The sequence below is a fragment of the Aulonocara stuartgranti genome (genome assembly GCF_965226115.1).
Source record: "Aulonocara stuartgranti genome assembly, chromosome: 11".
NCBI lineage: Eukaryota > Metazoa > Chordata > Actinopteri > Cichliformes > Cichlidae > Aulonocara > Aulonocara stuartgranti.
Genome location: NC_138947.1, coordinates 27,659,214 through 27,685,738, shown reverse-complemented (window position 1 = coordinate 27,685,738; position 26,525 = coordinate 27,659,214). Strand labels below are relative to the sequence as shown.

At 42.0% G+C, this 26,525-nt stretch overlaps 1 protein-coding gene across 1 annotated transcript in view; it reads right to left on the bottom strand.

Annotated features, from left to right (window-relative positions):
- The window catches only part of znf407 (zinc finger protein 407), a 152,314-nt gene extending 126,013 nt beyond the window's left edge, over positions 1-26,301 (bottom strand). The window contains exons 1-4 of the mRNA XM_082552495.1: positions 26,085-26,301; positions 22,177-22,904; positions 19,803-22,001; positions 13,139-13,253 (exon numbers count right to left, since the gene is read on the bottom strand). Coding sequence (XP_082408621.1) covers positions 13,139-13,253; positions 19,803-22,001; positions 22,177-22,837 — 2,975 coding nt within the window. The 5' untranslated portion in view covers positions 22,838-22,904; positions 26,085-26,301. The remainder of the gene's footprint in view (positions 1-13,138; positions 13,254-19,802; positions 22,002-22,176; positions 22,905-26,084) is intronic.
- Positions 26,302-26,525: the final 224 nt, after the last annotated feature.

Sequence of the window (26,525 nt, the reverse complement as noted above, 5' to 3'; positions counted from 1 at the left end):
CGCTTCCCCGGTCCTCTTAACAGGCTAACCTGCTCTCTTCATTAGGGTGCTGTGGGGACTTATCACTGTGTAGTCTTTGTCCTTGCTGTAATTGCCCTCTCGGCATGTCAGCTCCCACCCACCGAACACCATCATAAGCAGCCCCACACCCAGCCAGCCAAGCCAGCCAGCACAGCATCAGACCCCCTCGTGACAGGCCTGGTGAGACGGCGGTGCGGGAAGTCTCTCCTGAGACCTGCTGATCGGCCCCTGAGGTCCGCCGGTATACAGAGGCTTGTCCTAGTTAAAGCAGCACCGGCAGGGACACCCCCCCAACCCCCCCTCACCGACCAAACGCTACGTCTGCCCTGCCATAAGCCCAGCCTCTAACCTGACTCATTTATTACTGCACCAACATCCAGATGTACTCTATCGTCTCAACAATGATATGTGGAAATGTTCTGTTAGCAAACTTTGTTCTTTTTCCTCAGTATGACTTCAGCAAGAGGTGGACAGTGAACTACATTTAAATGAGCCTTCACATTTCTCACACTTTAAGGGACGCACACATTTAATGAAGTGTTTAAGCTGCTTGTAAATGAGTCACTTCTGTCTATAACAATCTTTCACTTCATTATCCGACTTCCATCAGCTTTGGCATTGCAAGTGTCTTTAAATTAAACCCCCCTTTTTTGTTTCATCTGATACGCATTCTGATTCTATCTTATTTAAAAATGACAAATATCAGTTGAAATAAATGAAGAAAGAGTTACACATCCGATCTTATCTTTTAACAAAGTGAACACGCTCTCAACTGCATTGCTTTCATGCAAGGCATCCACATGTACCACACACCCAGCAGTCACATATTGCAAATGAGCTCTGTGACTGTGGCTTTCTAGCAAGTTGAATGGCGCCATCTAATGTTCAATAAAAAGACCACAAGTCACAGCGACGCCTGTTTCCTTTTGAGTTTAAACTGCATTCAAAGTAAGGAATTAGTTCTTTTTTTTTTGGGGGGGGGGGGGGGGGGGGGGGGTTGCTTGACGCTTATGTAGCCTATAAAAGTCCAAGCGATCTGATTTTTGCTGCAGGGCTTGGAAGGAAGCGGGCGGGCAGGCAGGCTTTGAAATGACCATAAAAGTGGGCAGAGTGAACCCCTTAATTTGAAATTTAACTGTAATAGACAACAAGCTATCAGTGTTGCAGCATAATTCTGACCTCTGTTTGTTTTGCTGAATACACAGAATAAATGAAAAAATGCTTCCTCTTCATACGGTGCGTTCCTCCTCATCACACTCAACGCTTTTTCTTTCCTCCCCCCCCCCCCCCTTTGGGGTAATCGATGTGTCAGCGTTTTCACGGCTGACTGCAGGGGTTCAGACCTACTCCTTGCCTCGGAGGGTTCGGTGGTGCAGAGGTTAACACGAGTTGCGTTGGACAGAGCAAAGACACTGTCGCTGACAACGGGGGCTTCTACTTTCCTGGCCACATGTCCTCTCTTTTTACAACAGGCCTGACACTTGTGGATGCTGGACTGGGAGGGCAAGAACCCCACCACCACCACCACCTTACAAATTGTACTCCACAACATTATCCCTGTCACATGGTTGGGCACAATTTGGTGGCAACTGTGTCGATGAGAAGATCTTCGTGGCAGCCGCAGAGCTTTAACCTAACCTCTCTGCCGCTTAGCACAACACCAGCTATCAGGGCCACGAAAGACACGAGCGACCAAACAGCGAGACCTTTAAGATATGGGATGCGCAGTCTGACGTTTTAATAACTTTGTCGCACTGCATCTGTTAAGCAAACACATTAAAGTGGACACAGTGCCCCCCCTCATTAAACACACAGCAGTGTAAACCCTCCTCCACACTTGCATAAACACACACGTACACAAAGAAACTCATTGCCTTTCTGCATCCCTGCATCCATCCAACGGATGCCACCAGCAAGCCTTGGGAGTTTTTCTATGGGGGTGTTTTATGCATCCCACAGGGCTCAGAGACAGTGAGATGTGGCTATAGCACACAGAGGATCCCAGTCAAGGACACAGGCAGCATCACTCACTCCACCATTATTTCCTCATATTTAAAGCTGGGCAGGCGCAGGGGTTTACCTGGGGGACTGGAGCTGCACATGCAGAGGAGGGCGGGTGATTTCAGGGTCCGACGGGTGTGCTGGGGGACCGAAAGCTAAAGGAGACGCGTGGAAAGGAGAGAGAAAAAGAGAGGGAGTGACAGAGGGCTTTATATGTCAGGCCGGTGATACCAGCATTTTTATGGCCGAATATTTTTCCTCTTGTCAGAGCTGGATAAGGAATCACCATAAGGTTGGGGAGCATGAATATTGCCCTTGAGGGCCCACTGTGGCTGCTCCTGTTTATGGTTGACTAGCAATCAGCCACCGATTCAGGACCTCCAACCCCTCATCCATCCACGTCAGCAATTAATCAATTAAACGGGCAGCAGGGAGGAGTTGGATCGGCTAGGTGTGTTAATACAATAGCCTGTTAAGGCTGATGTAATTTCATCACTAATGTCACCCATTCATCACGGCTTATTATCTGGTTCGCATAGACAATGGTCAATATCACTTCATAAATCTGAGAATCATGGGGATCTTGTGATATTAAGCCCGAAGGATGCCACCAAATGATGGGCCGCAGAGCGTGAGGGCCAAATTTAACGAGAAAGGCTGCTGAAACAAGTGTTCAACATAATGTGACGGATTACACACGAGGGCTACAGACTTTTTATGTAATCCCTGAGCAGAAAATAGAACTCTTATTATGAAGACCAAGGCAAACAAATGCCATCTGAGACTACTGCTGGTTTGATAATATACAGATCACATAACTGTCCCCGTTGTAGGACTTGTTAGTGTTGAATGTAATGTATGCAATGTCGGATTAATCTGAAAGGGTAAAAAATAATTTAAAAAATTAAACCCCACCATGGTCCCAGCTGGTTCCGAGACTTACGAGGAAAGCGCAAGCACGGAGATATCATGCCTGTTTAAAATCACGGTACCATATCAATAGGCTTTTATCATAGCAGAAAAAAGGCGAGTTGGTGTGTGTGTGTGGACGACAAATGTGTAAATAGCTGGTAGCATGTGGGCGGAGGCCCTGTCCGCATGTGTGCCTGGCATGAGCGCGTGTGGGCCAGACCACATGTGATACCCAAAGTGAGAGCGGGATTTGGCGTACCGGTGGATATGAAGCCTTCTATCCCTAACAATGTTTTTTGGACTCGAGCCGCTGACAGCTGACAGTTTGTGCTAGTACTTCATAACTTTAAATGTCACTATTTTCAGGGCCAAAATATTTGAAAACTTACAACTCAGTGCTTCTTGGAGAATTGAGTTGAAGCAAGGGTAGAAACAGGCTAGGCCATTACATCAGGTTAATGTAATGTATTGCAATGTCACAGCAGTATTCCAGAGCTTTTATAGCTCTTACCAACACCGCAGCGTTTGATGCATGTCTTGTTGCTCACTGTGGATTTGCAAGGCTCACCGAGGCACCGTGGTAATGGGCTGTACAGATGAACCCGACTTGACCTAACAACTGATTGTAATCTATGGATAATTGTTTGGAATCTGATCAAGCTGTTTCATTAGACTTAAGGGTTTAGCTCAGACAGGCAGCAGTGTTGATTCATTCTGCAATAAATAGAGTTTGTAATCAAAGAAACTACATCATATCCATCATATCAGTTGGACAGCACTGACTGGCCCGCATCCAACACTTAACAGAAGACCAATACCTGCCCCGCACATCGCTCTAATGCTACTAACAGCTTCAGTCAGACAAAAAGAGCTTCTCTTCCACCCAAGCCAACATTTCCCCAGCACTCCCAGCAGGTACATCAGTTCAATTATGATGATGGCAATGACTGATTGCATTTTACGTCTCCCCTGTTCCCTCAATAAGTCTGGCCATCACATGCAGCGAGAGCGAGAGAGACGGATGAGAAGAAGGAGAGGAAAAAAGAGAGACAGAGACAGAGATAGCGGCGTCATCCTCGGTGAGCTACAAACATCCCAGATGCCAGTCTCCGGGACGGTATCAAACATCTTGGTGGCGGACTCGCCATGAAAATAATCTATACCTACAGGAAGTCAATTAAAAAGTGCCAGGGGAGATTAAGAGCAGCGTGACGGCTTTTCGTCAGGCCACCGGTTTGTCTAGGAGAACCAGTGTGTCGGGACGCTGCCGTGTGAGTGAGTGGAAGGTAAAGTGTGCGCGTGACGGTAGTAAAGACGTGTTGGGAAAGCGAGCGGCAGCGGAGGAAAAGGAGAGTGTTACCGAACACCCTTAAAAGCCCCCTCATGAATATTAAAAAGGCCTTTGGCAGTCGGCAGCTCTGCCACAAGTTTGCAAACCAGCATAATGTGTCTGTTTGCGCTGAGAAAGGCTCAGTCCGGATATCAATTAAATCAAGCTTTGTCAGTCTGATGGCCCTCTCAATGGAGGGACAGCCCATTCCCCTCTACACATCAGCTCAGCTTTGTGTCAACCATTCATCTCTCATCCTCCCCTCCGCTTCCTCCTCTCTCCCTCTTGCCATCTTTATCAGCCTTGACGCACGCTCCCTCTCTCCCTCTCTTTCCTCCTTCTTTCCTTTGCTCTCTCTCTCTCTCCGTCTCTCAAGCAGCCGGTAACTGAATGCACAAATTACTCTCCCCTCCACCTTTAACTCCCACTAAATCTTTCCCCTTTTCCACTTTGCTGAGCTGGGATATTTTATTCCTCCATCAAATATGCATCCCATTAATTAAGTTAAATTACTCCTGACTGCCAAATATCCCCTGCCCCGATGGGTGTCAACACAGAAATGCATGACTGTGAACCTGCAATGACACGGCCCCAACACTTAAACATGAGTTACAGCCTTTTCCAGCTCCATCCACGGGCAGATTACCAGACACTTTGGGCTCCTGGAATTAAGCACCCGTTCGCTCCTTCCCCCCCTCCTCCTCCACCCAGCTTTTTAATAAGTGCACAATGGATGACACTCGCACTTCTGACAATGAGAGGACTGATATTTTAATTACACCCCTTTTTTCATCTGCCTTCCTCTTCATCTTTTAATTGCTGTTGTTAATCACTCATTAACTTCCTTCTCTCTATTTTCCCCCTCCTCCTACAATATACCTATGACATGATTAGCTCTATAGAATGGATTGTTCAGCAACATTTTTTTTGAATCATTTATCAACTTTTCAGGATAAAGTTTGAACCTCCTTTGTCCCAGTTTGTGGCGAAGGGATTAAAACTTATCGTGCTCGTGCTTCCTAACTAACAGAGCGTCTGTTTGCTGCTATCGGTCTTTAGAAGGTAAATTAAAAGTGTAAAAAACGCTACCATGAAAAGGGTCTTGTGAGACCAAAGTTAGTCTACTTCTCTTCATTTTTGCCCTGCAAGTTAAGATTTAGCAAAAACAAAGTGATGAAAAAAGAAGAAGAAGAAAAAACTGAGAAAAGGCTGAGACCACAACAAGTTTAATGTTTTAGGAAAGAAGCTGCATGCGCCTCTTAACTTAGCCGGTCCTCAAGAGTTGTATAACTCACAATCATACGCTTATGTGCTGTGCTGGCTGCTTAGCTTAACTACTGATGTTGCCGTTTAAGTGTCTGAGCCCAGTGTTTGTTTTGGTTTGTGTTTGATTAAAGGGAAATGGTTTGATTATGAAGCCCTGAGGCCCCTGTTGTGGACCCGCTAAAGAATATGAGATTGTTATTAAAACCTAATAGGACTGATATGCTGACAGCGATTTCTCTCTTTGTCTCTCGCGCTCAGAGATGCTGAGTGGGGTCCCAATCCGAACTCTTCAAAAGCATCCCTTCGCCAACGTGAAACTAACCGAGAAAACAGACTTTGTCTTCCGTGAGCACCTGCACTCGTGTTAATTTGAAGTGAAAATTTAATAGCATTTGTTGCCTTTCTGCTGAGCGTGAGGCTCCGCGACACAAACGCAACTGATAAAGCCGCACGCCTGTTGGCACCTCACCTCGGAGATACCTGTGAGGACACGTCACTAGCAAGGAAGTAAGAATTTGACAGTTCACTATAAAAGTGTGAAGCTGCACACCGGTGGATTTATACTGATGCATCGACGCTGTCTACATTTTGCTCTCCCTCCTGCTCTTTTCTTTTTTTTTCCTGTGTGTGCACATGTGCCTGCGCAAGAGTGTGTTTCTATTGCAAAAAACATTAATTTTACAAACATCAGCCCAAGGCTACTAAACACATCCAATCCATTATGCTGCGCTTTATCGTGTTATGGGGGGTAACGGGCTGTAAAGCTGTCTTGGTCATAAAGAGCGATCGCGGAGTGTCGAGTCAAACCAGAACGCAGAGCTCTCCGAGCCATACGCAGGCCTCGTTATCATCAGAACAGCTCCGTCACATACTTAACCTTTCCAGACCAGACTTTCTGCATTATTTTCCAAATGACCTTTAGCGTTACTTATTTCATTTCCGATAATGGCACACTAAATTTAGTTAAATGCATCAGAGCAAAATGTGTTTATTTTGGTGAAGGGGTCTACACTGACTGACAAGGACCGTGTTCCCAGAGTGAGACGCTAAAGTGTCCGGAGCGGTAAACAGCACTACATCTTCCTGATGGGAGCAAGTGCCAGGCTCCATACGTGATGGGCAGAAATCTTAGCAGATTCATCAAGTAAGTAGGTCATAGGAATTGAGATAAGGAATACATAAAACAGATATATGAATATGTGGCTGTCGCGTTATCCACGCAGATGTTCATGGATCTACTGGAGGGTCAAGGTCAGTACACCAACTTCTAGGTGTGACACAAATATTAATGAAGTATATTCAAATACAAAAAAAAAAGATTAGCAGTGTTCTTTCAGATGTTCATGCTTTATTTTTCTAATTCTCTTACTTAAAGTGCATCGAGTTGCATATTTACAAGCATCTGAAGGCTGCAAACGAAGCCAATGAAATATGCAAACACTAAAGGCTTATTGTTCTGTGCTAATAAATTCAAAATTCCTGCTTACAGTTCCTGCCAACATGCGGTGCACACTCTTGGTCTAAATCATTAAGGGCACAATGAGTTTTGAAAAGGTCTAACTCTAACACAAATACATAGCTATCCTGGAGCTGTATTATCACACAACACAATCCCTCAGCAGCCTGCGAGGAGCAGCGTGCTTCACGCCCTTGCTGTACGGGCGGAGGGGCTTGGGTGGAGGGATCTTAGCAAAATCGCTAATGTACGTGATGATTAAGTGTAACTCAAATACCGAGCGTGTTGTTCGTAGGCCTGACAGGCAGTAATTTGGTGTATTATATTCTCCGGTTTTAATTGCACGCCACCAACGTGTCCCCGTGACACGTTATGAAGCGATGATGTACAATTATTTCAGGGCGGCGGGAGATCAGCGGAGTGACATTATAATCATCCTCATAGGGATCCTTCCCTTCATCTGCAACAACCATTAATGTTTAAATGGAGAAGAAGGAAAAAAAAAAACAACATAAAAATAGTTCTCAGGGAGTTCTAACCAGAATCTGTTTGAGGATTATAGAGAATCACTTCAGGGGAGAAGGAGAGGGGTGTGGATAGACAATAGAGGGGCTGAGTTAAGTGACGGCTTTCTCTGGATAAGCAGCAAGCTAAGATGCTCCTCCACTGTCACTGCCAGGCCTCACACTACTCATACAGGCCCGGGCATTAAGGCACATTACAGGGGATGAGCCATGCAGGGCGGAACTGATGGGCTATTCTGGGAACAGACCAGACAATCTCACAAGACAGGGGGGACATAAAAACCCTGACATGAGCCAACCCCATCCTGTTAACAGTCAAATCACACACACACAAACACACACACACACCCGACATGAAAACATGACTATATATACTCCAACGCTAAGTAAGGGGAGGGAGGGAGAAACACAATCCAGCTTCCTCTACAGTGAAGACAAACTTTAAGCATGCTGGAAACTTTTTGTGTTGCAAGAAAGAAACTTTTTCTTTTCTTTTTTCTTTTTTTGTTTGGGGGAGGGGGGGGCTAAAATTCCTGAAGTGACACTAGCAAACAGGCAGCTTATGACCCACGATCATAAAACCTCAGTCCACAAGAGGACAATCCATGTCCATGATGGTGTTAATACTTCTAAGGCCTGGGCTGAGATATTAAACCAATGCCTCAAAACATTTAGACTGTTTATGCATAATTTAACACCTACAACAGCACTGGATCTCCATTGCATCTTTGGGGAGGACAAGAGAGCGGGAGGGTGAAAATGCTGAATCCACGGCCTTTCTGTTAGATGATGGAGGAGAGGAGGAGGAGGAGGAGGAAGCTCATTAAGTGGCCAAGCCCCAATGTGGACAAAACATGCCAGGAGGAAATGCAACAATCTGCCATCTTGCATGCTCCGAGGTTTTTTTTAACCAATTAAATATGAGAAATCTTATCTCTCGTGCTAATAGCAAATATGTGCTTTTCTGCTTTTTTTTTTTTTTTTTAAACACCTTAAGAGATCTTTATAGCAAAGTTTATACAGATGGGTCTTTAAAATTAAAAAAAAAAAAAAACTCTGTTTATATGAGCAGCAAACAGATGTGGGGAGGGTAGAAGAACTGGGGAGGCAGAAAGCCTATAAAGTGGTCGGGATGATGAGCGCGGCGCTGACCAGCACACTCAAGTTTGACTGGCAGCATGGTCAAGGGTTCCAATCTGTCTTGGCCTCGCATTTGCATTTGTTAATTAAATGCCACAACAATATGATCTTTAACTATCAACAACTTCCCTGCCCCACCCCCGCTTTGGAAAAGAAAGCGGCGGCAGGCGAGTCGAAGCTAAAGTGAGGTGGACAGCCGAGGTGCAGCACGTCCACTCGATCACAGAGTCAGAGCTGGGGTAAATGTTCCAGTCTGAAAGTTTAACAAGGAAGCGCGGCAATCGATGTGAGTGAGCAGGAAGGAGAGGGTTTTTTTGTTTGTTTGTAAGGAAAGAAAAAGCCCAGGAACAATGTGCTGAGCTTAAACAAAACGCCAATAAACCTAATCCAAGAATTCTGTGCCACATGGATGCCTGAGAGTCTGCAAGCGTAAAATAAACTGATACAACTACAGTTAGATAGATAGTTAAAGAAAAACAGGACCCAAACTGAGTTTTGTGTTAATTGACATGATAAACTGCGATTACACAACCACACGAAAGACCAAAAAAATATAAAAAAATCCCCCCAAACAAACGTATTTGGTTAATCAAAAAAGTTGGCCCGTCGAGAAAGCAGAGCTTAATTGCGCTATAATCTCACTTTTTCTAGGTCACCCGAAACAAAACGGGTAATCACATTACACCTGAAACACAGTCATCCATTAGTAGCGTGCTTTGGATCCAGATTAAAGGACATATCATGAAATGTGAAAAGTTTGGGAAGGGGGAGCAGGTTATGTGAATGTATGGCTCTGGCCTTAATGAGGGTGTGTCTGTGGGTTTCTTTGTGTTTGCTGCTCTTTAGTCAAGACGAGGGATTGCCCGGTGATCAGTCAGTACTGAAAGCACACACAGGGGCCGATTTGTCACCAGTGGCTGGCACTGGCAGCACATAGCTCCTCCATCTGCATGATTTGTGAAACCAGAGGCCGTATTTAGTAGTCCCATTTAAAGGCATATTGGAGAACCGTTCTGTACGTATATGTGTATGCTTTATGTGCGCGTGCATGGGTGTGTGTGTATGTAAAGTCAGATACTTGGTCAAAGCGCAGCACATTTGCAGCACTTGGGAGAGAGGAGGGTTTTTCAGCTGGAGGGCTTGTGAAACATGAGACTTTCCTCTCATTAAAGGAGAAGCTGTGTTTAAACCAAAGCTTGTTTGCTCCTGCTGTAATATGTTTGCAAACATCAGCGGGAGCAAATAAACACATTTGCTCCGCTCGGCTTTAGAAGAACAACAACGGGGAAAAAAAGTCGGCCTGTGACTGAACTAAACGGAACGGTTTATACAGAATCACACAGAGGGAGAAACTAATAACGCTGCATATGTCTTCATCTTAGCGAACGTGCAGCTGCAGAAGCTCGACGGGAACAAAGCCGGAAATCCCACAATTTATTGTATTCCCCGTCTGCATGTTAAACAGCTTAACACGTCCATCTGAACATGGCACGGCAATGAGGAGGTCTACCACGGGAATGAAAGGAGCTGAGCGCAACATATGGTCTACATGTAGGGGGTAGACGGTAGTGCAATAATAACTGTACTCTTGCACTACTGGGTATTTGTGGGCTGGTGGTTACCTACATAAACTTCCAATTAGGATTATTTGTACAGAAGAGAAAGCAAAATAAATGGATAGTTAAAAAGCAGCAATACAATTGTCTTTTAAGGACTGGAGTAAGTGGATTCGCATGTTAAAGGGATGGTACGCACCAAAATGAAATATACGTGTTATTCATTTCTTTTTCAGCCTGTCCTGTATAATAGAAGCAAACGGCACTGGCCTGGTGCTGCTCAAAGTGCCAACAGGATACATTTGAACTCAGCTTTAATCGTTGCTTTCCAGAAATCAAGACCCAGCTACTCACAAAAAATAAATAAATCTGCAAACCTTGGTGTGAAAAGTTTAATGTAGAAATCATTTTTCTTTTTGCCAAACTACACCTGGCAACTATATCACAATGCAGAGGGATATAATAACATGATTAATAAATGGTCAACTGATAAGATATATAATTTTCGTTATTGTAAACTAAAATGTATAATTATAAAGTGATATTTAACAATCTTGACGAACCTGAGGTTATAACTAACATTATATTTAGTAATTATAACATTAATTAGAATTACTAACGTTAAATAATCATTACTATAGTATGATTTCTGTTCATATTATTTACACATACTGGTCATTTTATCAGGTACATCTGTTCAACTGTTCGTTTATGCCTTATCAGCAGCAAGTCAGTGCATTTAGGTTTATAGACATGGTCAAGACAACCTGCTGTAACTGTGTCCTGAGTCTGAGGCCACCAAATGCTGCCGTTTAGTAGAGGTTGTTGCAACATAGAAAAACAATAATGGATTGCATTTATATAGGGCTTTTCTAGGCACCCAAAGTGCTTTACGATTCCACTATTCATTCACTCTCACATTCACACAAAGCGCATGTTTCTTTCATTTTCTGAAAAGACTTTGTGAACTAACTAAAAAAATACTGGCAACCACCAGTGCTGCCTTTCAGCCTCCTAATAGACACACCTTTGGTATCAATTTGAAAATCCTAAGTGCTTCTTTCTTGAGTAATCGATTTCACAAGATTTTCAGAAAACTTGACCTATGAGATTTGAACTCATCCAAGATTTAATTAGATGCAGTATGGTATCTATTTGAAGCTCCTACATCACTTTGTTCTCGAGTTATCACATTTACAAACCTAGGTGTCCAAGCTGCCTGCACGGCGGGATGATGACAATACCTCAACAGCCTTTTACAGCCGAGGGGTCATAAAAACCAGAACAAAAAATAAATAAATCAGAGGAAGTTTTATTCTTTGTTGGTTTAGTAAAGTTTTTATGACATATGAGGCACTGATAGACAGTCTGGATGTCTATAAGACTGTGAGTGAATTGCTTTCAAAAGGTTCTGTGTTTTTACTGTAATACTTGTACGGATTTACCTAAATCTTGCATACATTTATATGACTCCAATAATACAATTTAATATAATAGTAATTTAACTAACACTGAAACTAATAAAAACTAAATTAAAACTAAACATTTTCTAAAAACAGTGAAAGACACAGGATACCAACCACACCCTCAAAGTTCATAGCCTTGTGATTTCCATGTTTTGCATTAATTATAATATAAAGTTATCTGTAAAAATTAATTAAAGTTTAAATATTCATTACACAGACTTTATCAACCACATACAAAGACTTTTGAACATCAGTTTCAACTTTACTTTAACCACCCAGTTAATGCTTGTTGATGGTTTATTCAACACCTATTAACCAATCAGTAAACACTAATAAGCCTGCCATTGTTGAACTAAATTTAAGATTGATTAAACATTATTTACCATTTATTTATCCATTCATTTTTAACCATTTATTAAAGATAATAATGTTATCAAAGTATGCATCTACCACTTTGAAAAGGCCAAACATGACAGGATGCAAACATAAAGCTGGCCACCCTCAGCCAAGCTGTAACATTAGCTATCTGCATTCTTCCTGTGGTTGGAGGGTGTAGTTTGGCTGAAAGAAAATTATTTGTACCCAAACGTGCTGAATATTTTTGGGTAACTTGAGCCAATATTTCTGGAATAAAAAGACGTCGCTGCTCAGATTTCCAGGTGTTTTTTGTTGTGTTTTGTCTTTTGGTGTTGTTGCCACTATGAGCGTCACAAGAAATAAATACAAGAAAACTGCCTTTACCTTGTTTCGATTATTTTTGCACAGCTACAATTTTTCTGTAAATAGTGAATCCCTTTACATTGATCGGTTTACTTTCTTATTAAATAGCAGAATATGGATTTGGGTTTTCAAACAGAACATTAAGGCATTAAATGGACAGCAAGGTTCTCAAAAGGCAAACTAATCACAATCTGTGGACGTGTGTGACAGATAAGTATAAAAAGCTGTCTGCATCACATTAGCAAATGAAGCAAACCAATGCCACGTCTCTTATTATGACCAGGCAGGGTTAAATGGGTTTGAATTATGAATTAGCCTGAGACAAATGCAATTTAAAGTGGGCTGTACAATAGATAATCAGCAGGCCACACTCAACAGGAGGAGCAAACCAAACGCTTGTCTCAATTTTGAGCTTCAACTTGAAAACTGCGGCAGCTTTTCAGCAAACTGTGAAATATCTCTATTAGAAATGTGCATCCAATCAAATGTGAGACAAGTGACTAAATACGTTCTTATTGATTTGCAATTGAATCCTCAGGTGAGAGTCATTAGATGTAACACTAAAACAAACACATTCCCCGACTCGTAGATTTTCATGTTATTGCTTGACTTTTTCTTGTAAATGTCCAGAGCTGTAATGACTGGATCATCCTTCACTCCAAATTTGTGTGAGCAAAGCCGTTGTTTGACCCCCCTCGACTCTGCGAATTGTTACCCTTAAGAACGGCATACTCCGAGTAACTCACCCACATATGTCGCATTTGTACTCTCGCATGCCAAGATGTCTCTTCACGTGGTTCCTGGCGTCTCCCAGCTGAGCGGTTGCGAAGTTGCAGATCTTGCACATGAAGGGCTTAGACCCTGCAAAACACAGCACGGAGAAATCACATGCAACAATAATATTATGTTTGAAAGAAACGGCAATTTTAATAAAACACGACTGCGTAAGCGCTGGGCAGAAATCTGATTTTACATTACGGATCATTTTTCAATGCCAGGCGTGGAGAACTGTTATTAGTTCTGTGCTAGGGCTTCAATCTACTTCACAGCTACGAAATGACTTCAGAATTATAGAAACAGATGCCCTTACTCCAGCCCCCATAAAAACTACAGTCACACTCCAAGTGCCAAGCAGCTCTTCTTTCACTCTCTATCTATCCTTGTCACTCTCCTTCATCTCTTACCTACTCTTCCTTTGCCTGTGGATGCGTAAATTGGATTCCAAAGGTCAGGGCGAATACGTAAATCAATTCTGTGTGCGCTCACTACCGCCCATTCCATCATTAAAGCGCTAATCACTCTGGCGGGCTTCGCAGGGAGGTTTCTCCCTAATTATTGTCATTAATAAGTCCTGAGGGCGGGGTAGCATTTGAGAGAGTGGCAAAGCTTCTTCCTGCTATTCATCATTTAAGAGCAGAGCGAGGGTGAGGGCCAATGCCTGTACTATCTCTGTGATGCACTCACATCTACCAGCTCAAAGAGAAGGAAAAAAAAAACGTTGGACATGCTACACCATCTCAAATTTTAAATATAGAACACAAAAAAAATGCTTATTACAAATGCAAGTTTACATTTCTTCAAAGATTCAAGCTATAATTAGTAAGTAACATGAATATTTTGTTCAACAGCGGCACAGCACAGTATGACACTCCAATATAAGTGGCAGCCTGGTGTAATATCCACGTATGCATCTTTGAGCAAACCCTCAGCCTCTCCCAGTGAATATCCCAAGACGTTGTACAATATTTATTCCAGGGGCAGCCGCTGATTTGATTAAGCACTTTGTGTAGATTACTAATTCGTTCATACACGGTTCACTTGCTGTGAGCTGGAAGTACGACACATTGAATTTTATGCCGGTAACGAAGATTGAAAGGCAAGCCTGTGCTAACAAGGCCCATAAACACAAGGGACGGGGAGTGGGGGTGGGTCAACACATGGGCAAAGACAACCTCTTCATTTCACATGTCTCCATAGTATACCACACACACACACACGCACAGCATAAAAACAAGAGCAAATAAAGGCAAAAAACAAATATCTCGGTCCAAAACTCTACCCTTCACACCTTAATAAATTGACACTTTCTCTCTCTCTCTCTCTCTCTCACTGTCTCTCTCACACACACACACACACACACACACATTAATTAAAAGAAGAAGAAAAAAAGATTACAAAACAAACTCAGCAACACCCATAAAAAAGACAGATGCACACACTCACACCACACCCACTGTCACACCTACACCTACCTGCATCTAGATTCAGAGCCCCACCTCACACCTTTGCATGCGCTTGCAGACACACACATTATATTCATAAACAATAATCACCCGTGGACAAACAGAAGGAGAGACTTCCCCCTTCTCACTCACTCACTCACACACACACACACACACACACACACACACACACACAGTCATATGCAACCTAAAGTTGAGGTGTGAGAGAGAGAGAGAGAGAGAGAGAGAGAGAGAGAGAGAGAGAGAGAGAGAGAGAGAGAGAGAGAGAGAGGCGTGGGGAGCTGATTTGTCCAGATGGCTGGCTGAGTATGAAACATGGCAGAAAGGAGAGCGATGTAACGTCCCTCAGTTCTCACATCTTATCACATTAATACTCTACCACTCCACTTAAACAGCCTCCGTGAAACTGAAATTGACCATCAATGCAGTGTCATGTTAAATTAATATTGCCATCCACATAGGGGCGATGTGGCTCCTGCACATCCCAGATGAGACAGGGAATGACTAATTAATTTCCTGAGAGGAGAGAGGAACCTCTTGCAATGTTTCACTACGTGCTCACGCACGCACACACACACACACACACACACACACACACACACACACACACACACACACACAAACGTCTCGCACATGATGCACACCCCTGTCACAGCCTTGGCTTTAACTTTCATGTTTAGAGGAAAAGAATAATAGCTGATAATTTCATACAAATAAACACATTTTGCTTCCACTTCCACTATTCTGCAGTTTCAATACTGCGGTTTCATCTGTGAACAGTCTTGCGGGTGTTCAGTCAAAGTTTATTTTAATCTGTTGCCTTGTTTTTACTTGTTTTATGCTGCAAAAAATAGATTTACTCTGCATTACAGTGGGTGCATTGGAACATGGTTAATGCGGTGCCACAAGTCACATGAATATTAAACATGATTCTTTAGAGGAAAATTTTCACCTGTTCCTGTCAGCACAAAGTGTGAAACACATACTTTAACAGAATGCAAGAGGGGGAGGATAGGAAGAGAAAAGCACCACGCATAAAAGTCTGATGGCAACTGTGAACACACAAAAAAAAACAAAAAACCTTTAAAATATGTGGTTTTATTAAAAGAAGCTCTATAGGAGTTCAGCATTATACTCCAGAAAGTTCAGAAGCAGACACCGGACACATTAAAGACAAACTGAAACACTGAAGCAACACAGTCGAAAGATTCTGCCTCTTAATATGGCCCGGGATCCAAAATTACATTTAATTTCCCATCATGCAACTCCATACCACCATTCTTTAGACACCCAGTGCATAACGCTGCCACTATATCCCCCACTTCCTATTAAAAGGACTCAAGCCTGTAAGTCAAAAGAAACCTCGTGACATTATCAGACATATATACTTAAACTTCACACTTAATAAACTCAGCTTAATGGGAAAAAACACACACATGCTAATAATTTATCAGTCTCATGACGGGTTATAGACAAAAAACACTCTTTTCTTCCAAGTATAACATTTCCAAAAATCAAGTAAGTATTTAGGGTAAAAGCGAACTGGGATTTCCTCCTAAACAAAATGTAAAACCACGTTCCACGAATAACCAAGAAAGCAAAAATAAACAAAAAGAAGATAAAGAACATTTCTGTTCTGCCTTACTGATTTTTTTTTTTTCACAAATCAACTACCTTCCATTATAGGTCTGAAATATCCTATAAGATAACTTCAGACTAAAACTCCTGATAAGGCCTCCTTTTCTGTCTGAACAACTCCAGTTCGCTTCCTTCACTCTACCCTTTCAAGCAAAAAGTTTAGAGTCATCATAAACGTCTTTGCTTCATAATCACCGCCGTTCCCATTTGTGTTTCTATAGTGCTAAAAACGTTGTCTTTCTCCCTCTGGATTTAAGGTCTATAGAGCAGCATATGGTACCACCTCAAGGGTGGATGGTGATGGTGTGTAGAGGTATGAATAAGCATCCCACTGTACACTCCCCCCCACCCCCATCCCCCTGAACCCTCCAGCGAAAGGTGGGTCCTGCAGCACGACGCATTGGCATGGAAAATGAGCTATTAAATCCAAAGCTGTAAATACTTCAGTGTTGCATTGGTCTGCTCTCTGCTTTCGTCCTGCTTTCAACTTTTTATTTGCCAAAATTTAATTCGCTGATTAGTTTAATGCTGATAAATCAGCATCTCATCTATTCAGATATATCTCATCTATTCTAATAAATCAGCATCTAATTTTTTTATCCTTAAAAAAAAAACAACTTCTCTTTGGGACCTTTTTTTGTTTGTTTTTTCGTGTTGCATGGAGTGGTTTAATGTGTAGGGGTTTGCTTAAGAAATAAACATTCCATGGTTCAATTCTCGGATGAGACACGTATTCCGTCAGGAAGGGAGTCCAAATTGACTGTGAGAATCTACGTGCTGTAGCAACCTCTCGACAATAATGGAGCAGTCAAAAAGCAGCCTTTATGTAACCTTTCTGGGTATTCTTGGCTACCAAAACAGGCTAGAAATAAAATACACTGTGATGATTAGAAATTACAAGAGTCAATTGCTTTTTAATTTCTTCTACACATGCTAAATGACAAAAATCATCTGTAAGGATTTAAAGATCCTAGAAATGTTTGTATCAAAAGCCAGTATGGGTTAAACCATCACTAAAGTGTTTAAACTTAACACTATACAGCAGACCAGTGGAGCACCTATCATTTTAATTCCTGGCTATTGCTACAAACACAAATTACATCCTGCATACTAGCAAGAGTGGATAACATGTGTTATCATTGCTTTAAGGCTCGGTCTGAGGTCAGACAGCTCACTCCAGTGAAAAAGTGACCAATTTACCTCAAAATGCAAATTTTAGCTGCGCCCTCATTGGCAAAATGCGAGCATGTGTATGCGATTCCTTTAAGGGACAAATTGACAAATCTGTGTGCAGCCTCCCACTGCCGTCTCCTGATTTCTCTGATTAATCAAGTGAATAAAAACTAGGTCTTAATTAAAAGGATCTGGACGTGCTCCCAGCTCAGAAACTGGCAGACCCCCACCGTGCTGCTCCGCAGTCGGCCCCACAAACAAACTCCCAGAATAAATGACCAGCACATAAAAAGGTGAATAATTCACTGTAATGAGGGAACTTAGCAATAATAACAACTGACATATGTCGTCAAAATGAAGTGAAATGGGTGCTTTCTGGAAACAAGACAGCATTAAGGAAAGTGGAGATGCAGTCTCATAAACAAGAAAACAACTCTACTGCATAAAAATAGGTAAACCTAAAAAAAAAAAAGAATAATAAAAATGAAGTAGTGATCATTTGAACCCCTGGAATGTGCCCTTGACTCAAAGCCTCGAGTTGGGACCTCAGTGTCAAAGCTTTCATTTTCTTAAGTAACACTAAGTAAGTGCCCTCAAAACTCAAGAATTATGACAGAGGGTGGAATTATGAATACGTATAGACTAACCATTAATAAGAAGAAAGTGGAAGCTCAACATTAATCATCAAGATTTTAACCTCTAATTCTTACAGCTTTAAGCAGTTTGGTCTAAGCTGTGAAAAATATGACTTTGGCACACAAGGTGACTGGCAGAAAGGATGTTTTCTTGTCTGTAACATTCCAGTACTGCAGTTTCACTAATTGAACAGTATTTACTATACAATCGTTTTAGCCTAGATTATGAAGTACACCACACAGTATGCACTTAGATAAGACATACTGGAAGTATCATTTCTGTGTTTACTACAAAAGCGGTACGTAGTAAAACTACAGTCCCCACACAAACCATCCACTGTCACAGGATATCAAACCATCCTGTTTTTATCTTTTCTTCAACACACATTTACATACACACACACACACAGAAACACAAGGGCACAATCATACACACACATGGTAAGCACAGAGCATGGACTTCAATTAAAGTCCCATTAAAGTTTCGGCTGAAAGGGGGATGGACCATAGGAGGCAGAGAGGGGCATTTATTGATGGCGCCCTCACATCTCGTTCCTGCATTAAGTTGATTTTAAAAGCAATTAATACACATGGTCAGGGAAAAGTAATGGAGAGCCCCATGTTCTTAACCTGCCGGACATTTCCCAGCCGAAGTCCTGACCAACGCAGGCCTGCTTTGCATTATAAATGACAAGATAAATCTTAATGGATTGAGGATAATCAGCTAGCCATGAAGGCTGACATATACACACATTCACCAGGCATACGAGCGCACAAACATGGACGTACAGACACGAGGGAAATTAAAGGCTTTGAATACGTCTGCATTGATTATTTTAAATTATTAGCCCACCTCTCTTTGGACCTCCAATGCTTTTAGCCTAAGCTTTAACACATTTACAGAGACTTATTGACTATAATTACAACTGAGTCCTAGTAATGGACACATCAATTATGAGTCGCACATGTCTCTGACCAAGCGTTGCTCAGGGAATCCCAATCTGGGGTCCATTAGCGTCTCTCCTGCTGGTCTGAAGCTCAATCAGTCTTTACCTTCACCTCTACTGAAACAGCTATTACCTGGCTGAAGTAGATAGTAGCTCTAACATTAGCTTGAACTGCCAAAAGAAGAGGCGCCCAATACTTTGGGACCTAAAACAAAGGCCTAATAGCTGAGGAGCTACACAAATGACAGCTTTTCTTTCCTTTTGCAATTTCTGGACTGAATCTGATAATAACCACCAAGCCAATCTGTATCACTTATAGAAGGTTTAGTCATTTGTGTAAGAACTGGGAAGTGCAATTGTTAATAAAGTGTATGTGAATATATGATACATTTTCACTTTTTTAAATCACAAGCAGCTTTCTAAGCGGAAATAAATGGATAAATTGCAATTCCAAGCACTTAAAATATGCATTACCAAGTTAATAATTTCAATATTTGCAGTAAAGATGAGGTTTACAAAGGATATACAAAGGATTATGAGCACCTTCCTAAAACTATGTTGTCATGTAATGTTTTAGCAAACTCACTGTGGGCTGCAGATGCCTCATTAATGTGCCCCCTTGTTTTTAATAGCGCAAGTAAAAAAGAAGAATCATAGCTGTGGCTTGCTTTTACACAAAAAAACAAACATACTGCATTGATGCATATTTACTGTGTGGGAACAAGGTCCAAAAAAGAGGGAGAAGGAACAGTTCAAGAAAGCAAGCGTACGTACCGGTGTGAGTGCGAATGTGTGCCAGGAAGGCCATAGAGTTGCTGCTCTTGCACACCTTGCCACAGTATTTGCACACGTTGCCCTGGTTCTCCTCCCGTTCGCGGTTGATCTGCTCCGTGTCCTCCAGCACGTACTTGTTGACCTCCCTCAGGAGCTCCTCGTGTTTCTCCTTGATGTGATAAAACAGATCCTGCTCGGATTCAAATCGATCCGTGCACTTGACACACTTGAAGCTTGCGCCCCCTTCGGGCAGCTCCTCCACACTGTTCTGCTCGTTGCGAAGGTGGGCAGCGCTGGTCAGGTGCTGGTGCAGGTTGCTCTCGGTGTAGAAGGACTTGCCGCAGACCAAACAGTGGAAATGCCTCTCCTTGGAAGGATGCTTCATCGAGATGTGGACATTGAGGCCGCTGATGCCGTCCGCCATGAATCCGCAGTCCTCGCAGCGTATGCGAGAGTTGCTTCCTTTGGTTTCCTCCCTCACCTTTGCTTCCTTGGGTTTGAGCTTCTTGACGTATGCGGAGCTGGGAGACACTAAGCCAGAGGTCACTGGTGATCCTCCAGTCAAACATATCATGGTGGCTTCACCTTCCAGAGACAGGCCTTCCTGTGCAGCCTGCTCCTGCTCAGCTAGGAACTTCACAGATACAATACAGGCATCAAAGGGAAGGGCTTTGGACATTTGTGTGTCTCTAGTCATAACGTCTACCTTTAAATGTTCATCATCTGCTTGTTTACCCTCTTGTTCCTGGCTCTCTGGCTGTGCCAACTCAGAGACTGAAAGCTGACATTCTTCATCCTGCTGGGCTTCAGAATCTGCTGTTAGCTCAGTCGCTTCAATGGTCATCTCTGGTTCACCACAAGCAGGAGATGTAATTGCATTTGCTTGCTTCTCATCTCCACCTACAAGCACATCATTAACCAGCTCTGTGGTGACACAGGGCGCAGGTGTATTCTGGCCTTCCACAGATTGACTGTCTATGGGACAGGATTCAGACACCTCTGCGGGACTCACGGATTCACATTCAGGGTTAGAATTTGCTGCAGGAAGCTCCGTGATATCATTCAGCTTTAGAGGGAGTGCGAAGGCTCTTTGTCCTTCGCTCCCTTTTTGTTCCAGATATTTCTGACTTTTCTGCTTGTGTTTCTCTGTGCTTGCATGGCGGGACATTTCCCTGCTTGTTACAGCATAGTAACTGCACGCTAAACAGACATACTCAAAATCTCTGGTGTGTTTTCTCTTGACGTGAAGATGGAGGGACGGAATAGATTGAGCAACAAAATCACAGAGGCTGCAGGCATTGACAGAGTCATATTTACTTTTTTTCTGGTTTGCCTCTGGCTGAGTTTGCTCGTCTCCACCGTGTTCTTTGGAAGTTGTGTCATCAGATTCTTCCTCTGTGCCGGTGGTCTCTACGATGGTATTCGGCTCCTTGGTTTCCTGAATTGATGTACTTATGTGATTTGTGATTGGGTTCTTACTTGTGCATTCTTGTGCACGTCTAACATGCTTCTTTGTTAAACAGTGACGATCCATGTCTCCTTTGGTCACACAGCTGTAGTTGCACAGAGTGCAGCTGTAGCCATAATCTTTGCTGTGTTTACGGCGAACATGAACACTGAGGTTGGTGGCGTTGGACACCACCAGGCCACAGTATCCACATGTGGTTGTGGAGCCTTGCTTTGGTCTTCCTCTTTTCTTACTGGGAGGTCCCAGCTCTAACTCTTCCTCCTCAGCTAACACGGCTTTGGCAGCCTCAGCTGCCTCGTCGGTTTCCTGTTCTCCTCCTGTCAACGTATCTACCCCTTCTCCCCCGAGCATCTGAGCTACGTCATCTATAACAGCACCATCTCCAGCACCATCTCTGCTTACCCTGTCGACATATACTTCAGATTTTGAGCTCTTGCTTTCTTTCTCCTGCTGCTGCATGTGGCTATCTGAGGACAGGTGAGAATCCATCCACTCAGATGTGGCAGAAAGAAAGTTGCACAATTTGCAACGGTACCAGTCCTGGTCAAGGTGTTTGACACGAGCATGGTTCTCCAGCAGCGTAGCTGTGCTGACCCTAAAATCACAGTTTGCGCACTTCAGCTGGAACCTGCTGAGGGTGCGTTTGGGGGTCACTCGTGTTGAAGTAGCCTTCATGCTACTGCCAGGATCCACAGCCTCCTCCCTGTCATCTATGCTTTCATCAGCATCAACTGAAAGACAGTTCAGAGATACAATTGTTAAATATAACTTAAAAAAAGAAAAGAAAAGAAAAAAAGACAGGCACATTTTTTATTCTACTACCTATTACAAATATTATATTAAGCCAATGCTTAATTCACATGTAATGCTAAAGGCTTAGAACTGTGGAGAACAGGATATACTCACATGTATACGGGGTGTCTTTGGTGTGGTATCTCTGGATGTGAACATCTAGAGGAGCCTTGTCCCTAAACTCTTGCCCACAGTAGTTGCAGGAATGAATAATCTTGGGTTTTGGGATTCGCTTGCTCACTCTTCTCTCTTGTGTAGGGATTGTTCCTTCTTGCTCTACCTGCTGTTTGTCTAATACACTTTGCTTTTCAGTTACATCCTTCATGTTTGTGCCTTTGTCACTTGCGACTGATCTCAGTTCATCACGATCAGAATCTTGTTCCTGTTTAACCTCAGCGCCACTCTCTGCCTCCATGTCTGCCTCCTGCTGGATTTCAGCAGGACTCACATTAGAGATATTTGCACTTTTCTCCAAAGGTTGTGCAGCTTTGTCAGACATCTTTCCGTGCTTTCGTGCAAAGTGGATCTTCAGTGATCTCGGGCATTTGGCTGAGAAGCCACAAACTGTGCAGAGGTTGTCGCCGTCTTTAGGTGCAGAATTCGGACTTGGTCTCTCAATGACTTCTTCATCTGCTTCATCGAGCTCAGCAGCACTGGGCGAGTCTCCTGCAGTTTCCTCCATTTCCACATCATCTGTATGCACTTGCCCACTGATGTTATTTTCAGCCACTTTCTCCTCAATGGCTTCCTCTCCTGATATCACTGTTTCATCCATATCATATCCTGCTATGATTACACACAACAGTGAAGCTGATCGCTATCATCAGAGCTGGTTCAGAATCCTGAAAGAGGGGGGAAGATGGAAGACAAAATGTCAGACATCTTTATTTGTCTGAAATACACTTTAGTGTATGCTATAAAAAAAAGAAAAGGAAATAGTAAAAAGTTAAGTTCAGCGAGACAAACAACAGCTAACAACAAGCTTCTGAAAAGTATTCCTTCTGCAGCATTCTCGGACCAAGCACAAGTAAATGTTGCCATCTAGTGCTTCCAAACAGACATTGTTAGTCACAGACATCCAGCATGAAAATTGGCTGCTGCTTATTTAAGTTCTGCTGGAATTCAAACCTTTTGTGTGATAAATGTACTAAAAATGTACAATGGCCAACACAGATCAGTGGACTGCAAATCAAGTATTGTTCCTTGAAGTTTATTTACTTGACAGGTCTGTCTTTGCAGTGTATTTCATTTGCTTTTGTTACCCCATTTACTCCAATATTATATCCTCTTTAAATAATTGGATTCTTTTTGATTGAACTTCTGTACATACAAGTTAGACAGACTACAATGACATGTTTCGTTTTGGATTTAAAAACGAAAAAACTGTTTAGTGTCAGTTAGTTTCCACGGTGGATTTTATTTTTTCAGTTTAGTTTGGAGGGCATGTGTCTGAGGCAATATTTAGGAAAATTAGTACAGGTATTGTAATAAAAACACAGAATGATTTAACATCTTTAACAACTCATCAGGCAAGTAGTAATAAAAATATTTCACCAAACTAACAATTACCAAGACTAAGGATATTTCATTTTCTTTCATTTTAGTGTTCAAAGTTCACAAAATCATTTCAGTTATTTTTTCAAAATCTAGTTTTTATCTTTATTTATTTTTTTAACTAAAACATTTTTCATGTGTACTTTTAGTTTAGTTAGTTAACTATAATAAACCTGTCCCCGTCAGTTCTTTGGCAAACAAGTTGGACTTCATCTGACCAAAAAGGTTTCTGTCAATACTAATCATTAAACATTTCAATCTCCCCTTTTTTGTGTAATTTTGTTTGTAAATAATGTATCTCAGGTTCAGTGGCTAACCGACACTCTCAAATCCTTTCCTATCTTTGTGTTTTTCCACAGTCTACTTTCTCACTCATATAGCCAATGAATTAAAATGTGCAGCTTTTTCATTAGATCCACAAACAAATTGAGGACATATCATATTCACAGGAACTATATAAAAATAAAGTAGTCACTATCCGGTCCTGTGGAAAAACTAAGTACCCCCTATGATCCCCCTTTTAGCAGCAATAACTTAAAGTAAAGATTTTATCAGGCTCTCACATCACTGTAGAGAAATTTCAATTCACTGAGGTTTTTGCAGGGCTTATTTAATGCACTGCTTTATTAACGTCCCACCACAGCATTTCCATAAGGCTGAGGTGTTGACTTTGGCTCATTGCAACACTTATTCTTTTCTTATTCAGCCATTCTCTCGTAGATTTCCTGCTGTGCTTGGGATCATGGTCCTGTTGCATGACACAGTTTGAGCCCAGCTTTAGCTTGATCTAGTCTGACCATGGGGTGAATTTTCTAGGACATCCACTCCTTGGCATTGCTTTACCACACAGCTAAAGGCTCCAGACCAAAAAACTGACAAAACGTCTGCTTTTCAAAGGTGCCGACACTTGCTAATGATCAGTTAATTAAGTGCATTTAATTAGTGGCACCTAACAGCTGCTCACCTTCTTAATTCCTATGGAAGCAGTAAGGGTGCGCTTAGTTTTAAATATTCACAATGCAGTCCACTTTCATTATTTCCATTGTAATTATGTTATATTTAAGTTTCAATTTAGCATTTTTGTGCTCATTACTTTTCTTTGATAGCTCACCTTCACCCTGGATTCCCTGAAAAGGGAATGTCCATCCATGGATTCACCATGGATGGACATTCCCTACACAGCAGCCCTGAGAGCTCAACACGTCACAACTTTAATTACATGAAAATTTAGAAAACAATTTTACTAACTTAACAGCACAGACACTGCAAATTTTGAAAGTACCGAAATGTGCTGCAAATATAAAAACATAATCAAATAAATACATAATCAAATATACAGGCAAAATAAAATTTTAAGAATCACAGTAATCAAATATTTACAGTACTCAATCAAATATTCTTCTGTGGAAAGAATTATAATGCACACAAATTATTATTCCATGTATTTGTGGGTGAGCTGATGAGATTTATTTGGTGAATCTCACTTTCTTCATGTGTAACAACGCTAATTGTGAGTGTATAATACAGTTTAATACCCTTACATGTTGTTTTTAAGGGGCCATAACACAGACCTCGGGGGTTTGGACCCAATCATATTTAAATATGCAGGACATCCAGTCAGACTTTTAAAGTATCCAACTTTGAGAATATCCTAGGGTGTGCTCACTACCACCAACTACCGTTTATTTTGGTAGCATACCATTACAGGATTAACTGAAGTATCACCATGTAAAGACTGTCCATATATATATATATAAATAAAGGCTCGCAAACAGTGAGTTCACTATAACAGCAGAATTCTATCGGTGTTGTGTCTGTAGCTAAGGAAAGCGGACAGCGGTCCTGAACGAGTTCGTTACTACTTTCAGTGCACAACTCCGCTTGAATGCCCACTTAAAAAAACAACAACAACAAAATAAAAAACTGCCAATTTTATATGTGTCGATATATAAGCAGTTTAACGACTAGGCGTCAGTGCTAGCTTGGAAGTACTGGTAAAGTTAGCCACAAATGTTTTATACAACACGATAAAAACTGCAACGAAGAGAGAGACAGCCAGTGCCACAGTCCTACATGTTCCTTTGCCGCTCATTTCATCGCTTGAATGATTCATACTCTTAAACACTAGAAGACTGAAACATTACAGCCCCACTTCTTAATACAGTTGCTAACTTGCTAGCAACATGTTCTCCAACGGTCTTCTGATATACGCACAACGCATCCAATTAAACTTCAACATCGGCAGAAACATCCAATCGGAACGGAGATAAGGCGGGTCTATGTAGGTCCTAGGCTTGGAAAACGACGGCAGCACAGAGGCCCAAAAAGGAGGCTAACGTCGACCTCGGAAACTGTCTTCTATGCTGCAGGAACAGTACTTTATAACACTCAAGAGACTACGCAATCGTTTGAAAAAAGCCAATACGAGTATATAGATGTCTGTACAGTGAAATACTAGTTGAACTTACCTCTTGTTATATGCTTATTTCCACTGTCCGCGCTTTTTGATGCTAGACACAAATGGCGTACCGTAGCGTGAGCCATGCGTCACAGAAGACGGCCTTCCTGCCCGCGGCTTCTTGTTTTTTTTTTCTACATCAGCTGATTTCATCACATGATGCATTCTGGTTCTGTGGGAAAGCGAAAAACGGCGTAACAGTACTGAAATGCGTGACATTTGAAGGCTTAGTTAGTCGTTGGAAAGCCGTCGGTAAACATATGTTACTAATTGTTCTTACTAATTAACACCGAAAATGTAAAACTATTGAATATGCTGTAGAACGCCATAAGTTAGTACGTGATGCATTCAAAGTCACCATTTACAGAAAACCAATATAATCAGCAATTCAATACATCATGCACGTATGTCTAAAATTATTTTTTATGTATGTATTTATTAAGTTTTGTTT